This window comes from Bactrocera latifrons, unplaced genomic scaffold (genome assembly GCF_001853355.1).
Source record: "Bactrocera latifrons isolate USDA-ARS-PBARC rearing strain unplaced genomic scaffold, ASM185335v1 scaffold_80, whole genome shotgun sequence".
Classification (NCBI taxonomy): Eukaryota; Metazoa; Arthropoda; class Insecta; order Diptera; family Tephritidae; genus Bactrocera; species Bactrocera latifrons.
The window spans coordinates 482-8,074 of NW_017537490.1; the positions used below are offsets into that span (position 1 = coordinate 482).

Genomic DNA, 7,593 nt, shown 5'->3' on the forward strand with positions numbered 1-7,593 from the left:
TTTTCCAGCTAAATRCTTATAAAGCAATCACACTATTACGTTTTAATTCCRTCGCTGATCACTTTTTTGCGTTCACTTGTGGCAAAACGCTTTCGTACACTTGTAACCAATACTCCGAACTGTCATTCAGCAAATTTATAAACAGCTGATTCCAGTGCGACAGCTGCGGGAACAGTCTAAAGTTGGTTACACTTCCAGTGCCGGACCCTGTAATCATATATGAGTGAATTTTTAAACGCGTTTTTCTCAAAACGGCATTTTTCAAAATTTCTGACATCATAACTCAACGAGAAATTAAMCGATCGACTTCAAATTAAAGCTACGATCTTTTCGATCGGTTGAAAATTGTCAATTTGGCATAAAAAACTACCATTTTTTTAATCTAAAAAACGATTATTTTTTTCAAAATTACGCCATTTTGTTAATTTATGATATTTTTCAAAGATCGTAGGTCATTGTATAGGAAATAACTTTAAATTTAATAAACTTTTTGAATTTTTTTGTTTCRGTTACTCATCATGTAAGCAGTTGGGGCACGTTTAATAATATCAAAAATTTGTCAACATGAAAGCCATCACTCAATTAAATACGTTTCAAAGTAGTATATATTATTCGGAAAGTAGATCTAAATATATGGTATCATTTCCGGTGACCCCTCGGAAAAAAGATGTTTTCGCGTTGGCAGAATAACTTTTTACAGGATCATCTAAAGTGTTTTAATTAAAACCTAATCTTAGAACTTGGGCGAAGGAAAAAAAACTGAAAACTGGATTTTTGGTAGATATTTTAACAAAAAGAAAAATAAAATTTCAAATAGTTGTAATCGAAAAAAAATTMTTTCGTCCTTTGCAAAATTTCAAGAAGATCTTCTCGTCTTAAGTAGTTCCAGGGAAATCTTGCCAACCGACTTCAAAAACACAGTTTCGAAAACGCGTTTAAAGACTTAGCCCAGCTAGCCTCGAGCGCACAAGTTCTCAGAGCTGTATCTCCGAAACTATTACGTAAATTTAGAATAATATTCTAGAGGTGTTGTAGAATTTCATAAGATAATAACAAAAAAAAACACTTTTTTTAAACCTGTAAATCCATGTTACCCCTTAAGGATTTTGTCCTTAGGTTTACATAGAAAATAAAATCTGAAAGCATTTCAAATTGCTAAATGAATGCTATACAAAATTATTCTTCAATTCTGGGAAAACTTTCAAAAAATGAACTCCATTTGCTAACTGGGTAGTTGTATCATATTTGTTTATCCCACACACGCTTTCAATAGCGTCTTTAGAATTATTTCAGGCGGTGGTACTATGTTTCTTTTCGAGTGATTGCAATTCTCTTTCGCATCTCAAGATTTTCGCTTTTATATTTTAATCTCTCTCTTTTAATTAAAACAAAAATATGCAAAAATAATTTTTAAGTACATAATATAATCTAACCTGCAGCATTTAATTTCGTTACAGCTATTTGGATTCGAACGCCATTGAGTACATTTCAGAGGAGATGTTTGCAAAGCTTGCTACTTTGAATCTGTTGTAAGTAGATTTTGAAAATATCTGAACATATTTTTTATACTCTTGCAACATGTTGCTACAGAGTATAATACAAATAGCATAAAAGCACTTCGTTGCCTAGGCTAAGCAAAGAGTTTTTATTTAAAACTCAATTTAATTTGACCGATAGGCACAGCAAACGACGCCATGTTTTTTCCCGCTTTTTTGTCATTTCTCTTCAGTAAGGTTTGTCATTTCATCATGGAAAGATATACGATCCAACAACAAGTCGAAATTATTAAAAATTATTACCGCAATTCGAAGTCAGTAGCCTAAACATTAAGAGTGTTATGTCCAAAATGTGGTCGTCATAATCGTCCTATCCGATTAACAATGGAGCGTCTAGGAAAAATTTGAATCCACAAGCACAGTACAAAACGTTCCCGTGTCAGTGAGAAAAAGAAGTGCGCGTTGTGTCCAGAATATTGCTGCCGCTAGCACATCGAGAGCACATTGAGAGATACCCAAATCAGTATCTCATATGTATTTATCAAGAGTTGGGCATATATATGAAGTCGTTGTGACGAAAGTTGTGAAAATATCTTGACCTACATCCTTACAAGATCAAACTGAAGCAAGAACTGAAGCCGCTTGACCGTCAGAATCGTCATATGTATGTTCGTGAATTGGGCTGAGTAACAACTTGAAAATGATCCGGATTTTCATCGAAAAATCATCTTCACCGATGAAGCTCACTTCTGGCTGAATGGCTTTGTCAATGAGCAAATTATGCATTATTGGATTTACTGTACGTCTACGTGTGTGATCTATGCCAACAAGTCAGCGAAGATTGATGAACTTCGCAGTAATATCGAACGTGAAATAGCAGTAGTATAGACGAATTTATGCTTGAAAACTGATGAAAATTGGATTCAGCGTCTGAACTTCTGCAAGCGAAGTCGAGTTCCATACATAACGTCGCCAATTTACTTTCACAGGGGTAAAGAATTTTCATGATATCCCAAACTGTTTTGGTTTGCTTTAAAAATGTAGCGCTCTTATTGAAAAACCCATGTCAAGTTTTTCGCAGTTCTATATACCTTTATAACCTGCGACTTTTTCCATTAAATTGATCGGTATACAAAACTAAGAATTGCATTGAAGAGTAAAGAAATACCCTTTACAGCAATATATGGTAACTCAATTTGCATTTTTGGGGTAATATTATCATGTTCTGGCGACTTTTTTGGATAAAGTTCTTTATGATTCTAATAATTTCAGACGGTAAAGTCTTAAAATAATAGAGCGACTCATTAGCTTTATTGGTAAAATTGACAGATTAATTATTATACAAATTACAATTAACCTCTTCTTCGTCCCTTCGAACCTGATTTTCACTCAAGTATCGTATAAGCAATGTTTGAGTCAACTGGTGGGTTCATGGATTCGGTGGCTTCATACTGCTACAACTGGTACTCGTATATATTTTAAAAAATATTTATAAAAACCAGCCTTTTTGCCATTGTTGTTCATCGGTGACTTGAAAATACGCTCAAMACTTGTTTTCATCAAAAATATACAACAAAAGTACATAAACCTATTTTTAGTGCATAGCAAGTTTAAATATTTATCGCTAATTTTTCGATTTTTTTTTGCCTTAAGGAAATGCTTAAATATAAACAACACATAAGCTGCCAGTAAAGAGTTTTAATTTTGAATCATTGAAWTTTCCCAAATTGTTGTTTTAATTTTCCAGCATTTGTATATGGAATTCTTTGAAAGTAAACAATGTGATTTTGCTACTTCGAGTAAAAGCTAAAGAGTGGCATAACTTAAATGCTCAGCCATTATATTGTGGCATGCTTTGCCTGCCGCTCAGTCAACTACCTCTTCACATACGCACACACACACACACACTCCCACAAGCATTCTCTCGCCACAGACAAGCAAAATTTCGTCTGTGTATAAATATTCAGTTAATAAATTGTCTACATTGTTTTTATTTAATACCAATCATTTTTCACTGTCACCGCACGGAGTGGAGGGCGCTTGCACGACATTTAGTGTCAATATCGAGTACATTATGGTAAATCGGTGCAGCCAGCCTAGACAGTTCGGCATGCAATCACGTCACAGAACGGACAGAATATATTATCAAGCATAAAAAAAAATAATAATAATATAGGAAAAAAAACAAAATACAGTAACAACAACAACTACAACAAAGTGTTAGTGCTGTTGCGATAATTTACATGCGTTGCAGACACCTTCAGTTTTCTTGATTTGTTGCTGTCATTCGATTTTTTATTACAACAACTGTAGTATACAATAACAGCAACAAACACGTCAGCACAAAATATATTGCGGACGCTGTCTAAACAAATACACGCATTTAGTGCCTCTTTTTTGCTCAGCGAAATCGTCACCCTTCATTGTTCGGTGTGCGCCGCAAATGATTTTCACATTTGCTTAGACTATATTTATTTATGTATTTAATATTGTTAGTAAATGTGATTAATTTGTTTTGATATGAACTTTATTGCTTTTGTATCATTTCATGYCGCGTTACGGTTTTTTATGGGCTATTTTGAAGAGATCTCAATGACAATCGTATTACCCACATTCATCCGAGAGCATTTTGGGGTTTGAATGACATCAGAGATGTGTAAGTATGCAGTGTCGTAAGTTAAGCAATGTCAATTTCATAAGTACTATGTTATTTATGGTTAGAGTAATTAAATCGTTTACTTTTTCTATTATATTCGCAAAAGTATTACCGTTTGGTGCTACAGTGCGTATGAGTGACATTGCATTTGTGTCTTTCAAATGATTTAATTCGAACTGTTTGGGGCTTTCATTGCAATCTATGGTTATCTGCAATAAATTGTTTATTAAATTCACATATTTTTACTGTTTATATTTAAAATATATATATTTTTAAATTTGTGAGCATAAAACAAATTAATTACTTATACGTAACTCTCTAAATTAAATTAATATATTTAAAATAAGCAAAAATGTCAACTTCGTTTGCACCGAAGTTGTACTACCCACACATAATCACAAGTGCATTTCTTATAGCAAAACARCGTATACAAAGATATTTATTTTTATTTTAAGTGCTCATTTTATATGGCACTTATATGTTATATAGTGATCTGATCCGATAATTTGCTCGGATATTGTAACGTTGCTCTAAACAATAATTTATATGCTAAATTTCATGAAGTTATCTTGCCAAATAAGCAAGTTTTCTTTACAAAGATTGGCAAGTTTGTAACGCAGCTATATGTAATAGTGTTCCGATATGGGCGATTCTGATATGTTAATAATCTCTTCGTCGGATTCACCATCTCCTGATGTTATGCTTTTACTTCCATTCAGCGGGCTGGAGAATTGTTCTCTCCATAATTTTAGTATGCAGTGGACATCAGTCACTACATCAACTCTGGGGGTTCTACAAGAGTATATTATATATATATTATACTCCGGTCTTGAAAACTTCTGTGAGTCACYGYATYTTTTCGTAGAATTTTTGAGCATTACTCCTTTCGGTCAMCTTGTCAAGTTCTTCGTACTCAYGCAYTTCTCTTCGTTTTTTGTTTACAAATGCGTCTTGCTKCCCTCTTCAACTCTCGATATCTATCCCATCACGCACWTRTTGTWTTCGAWTGTAAAGTTATGAAGTAGACAGTCTGCTTTCTTTTCACTGCGACACGGCATTCCTCATCGTACCAGCTATTCTTTTGTCTTTTCCGAAACCAATGGTTTCGTTTGCAGCTGTRCGTAAAATTTCTGAATAGCCATTCCAYAGTTCCCTTATACCGAGTTTCTGACACTGCTCACAGAGAGCAGGAGCCCATGTCGAGTAGAAAATCGTTTTGCTGTCTGCTGTAATTGCAGCTTCTCGATGTCGAACCTTCATTGTGTTTGTTRACGTGCATTTTTTCCTGCATAAAGGCGGGTGTGGTTCTAGWCYGCAACAAGATAGTGGTGCGAGTCGATGTTAGCACCTCGGAGCGTACGTAGTACATCTAAAACACTGGAGACTTGTCTTCCGTCTATCACAACATGATCGATCTGGTTGGTGGCTTTTCGATCCGGAGACAGCCAGCTTGATGAATTTTCCTATACTAGAATCTAGTACTATGGATAAGCATATTTGTCATGGGGGCTGAATTTACCGACCGTAGTACCAAAGATAATTTCTTTGCCCACCCTGGCGTCAAAGTCGCTAAGCACGATTTTAACATTGTGTCGGGGGCAGATCTCGTAGGTGCATTCCAAGCGCTCATAGAAGGCATATTTGGTCACATCGTCCATATCTTCCATCGGAGCGTGAACGCAAATCTGCGTGAAGAACTTCGCTTTGATGTGGATTGTGGCTAGACGTTCATCCACCGAGGTGAATACCAGTACTCGGCAACGGAGTCTCTCTCACCATGAATCCCACACCGAATTTGCGCTCCTTTATATGTCTAATGGTAAGTTAACACCGATTGAAATAACGAAAGTTTTTTCCCGAAAGGGTCAGTCTATAGAAAAGAAAATAAATTGGATAATGTTTCGAACTCATTAAACTTTTTCTGGCTGACTTAATCGCTCCGTATGCAGTAAGCATGATTTCTAATACAGCTTGGTGTAACGATAATCTAGTTCTCAAAAGAAGACCTGAATTATCTTCGGGTGATTGAAATAGCTACGTTGTACACGTTTGTGGCTATTGAGAATTTATGGCAAGTTTGAAAACAATTCTAGCAAATTAGTTGAAGCAGTAAGAGAGGGAATAGTATTTAGTATTTTATTCTTTCTCTCAACTAAATCTCATGTTTCCTTTGTTCAATACCAGCACTACACAAAACTGTTMAATGAAYTGGACAAGTTTCTCTATAAAAGGTTTATTAATAGTACAGAGTCTTCAATCAAGTCGAACCCTAAGCTCTTTTGGAACCTTGTAAAATCTAGAAAAGCGTGTTCGGCCATTCAATCTGCTTTAAGCTGGGGTGATAAGTTCGCGTGCACACCTGGCGACATCTCCAACCTGTTTGCTGAATTTTTCCAATCGAATTATGTTCATGACGATCCTGGTATTAGTTCCACTCATTCGGCTAATAACTTCCCATCCATAAATTTTGGCACACTGTGTCTTTCACAGGATGATATTGCCAAGGCTATTTCTGATATTAAGTCTTCTCCCAAATTGGATTTGGATAGGCTTCCACCTGTACTTATAAAAAATTGTACCGCCTTGGTATATCCTCTCATGCTTATCTTCAATAAGTCTCTCTCCTCTGGGAATTTTATTGCTGACTGGAAATTGACATGCATTACCCCTATTCTGAAAGGTGGTAGAAAAGACATAGTCTCCAATTACAGGCCTACCTCCAAACTTTTTCCTGTTTCGAAAATTTTTGAGTATTCTGTTAAAAACAAATTATTTTTTGCAGTAAAATCTATAATCAATGTCAATCAGCATGGGGTTCCATGTCTCAAACTGTCTCAAACTTAGCGGTTTTTAGCGATTATTGTATGTCTGCATTCTCCGCTGGATTTCAGGTGGATTGTGTCAACAAAGATTTCTCTAAAGCCTTTGGTAATGTTTCACACAAAATTCTAATCAAAAAATTGTCATCTTTAGGGTTTCACTCGGTTTTCTTGCAGTGGATTAAATCATATCTGCACAATAGACGATGCATTGTCAGCGTCGATGGAGTGTCATGTGATACATTCATTGCGTCTTCAGGAGTACCACAAGCAAGCGTCTTGGGTCCACTTCTCTTTGTGCTGTTTATCAATGACATTTCCTGTTGCTTCTCTTTCGCTAACTTTCTGTTATATGCAGATAACTTAAAAATTTTTGCAACAATCAAAAATCCACAAGATGCATCCAAACTCCAACGAGATATTGATACTTTTTATGATTGGTGCCTGAAATCGAAGCTTTTTCTGAATCCAGATAAATGCTCTCAGATCTCTTATGGTAGGGGATGCAACATTTTATCCTCAAGTTACAATATTTCTAATTGCGTCCTAAAATGCGTTACTGAAATCAAAGATCTTGGGGTAATCTTTGACAACAGATTTTCTTTCAGTAGTCACATCAACT

General features: G+C 35.4%; 1 protein-coding gene across 1 annotated transcript in view; it reads left to right on the plus strand.

Annotated features, from left to right (window-relative positions):
* Positions 1 to 1,457: 1,457 nt before the first annotated feature.
* The window catches only part of LOC108976828 (relaxin receptor 2), a gene marked incomplete at its 5' end in the record, with an annotated part of 29,807 nt that continues 23,671 nt past the window's right edge, over positions 1,458 to 7,593 (plus strand). Inside the window, 2 exons of the mRNA XM_018946192.1 lie at positions 1,458 to 1,529; positions 4,081 to 4,152. Coding sequence (XP_018801737.1) covers positions 1,458 to 1,529; positions 4,081 to 4,152 — 144 coding nt within the window. The remainder of the gene's footprint in view (positions 1,530 to 4,080; positions 4,153 to 7,593) is intronic.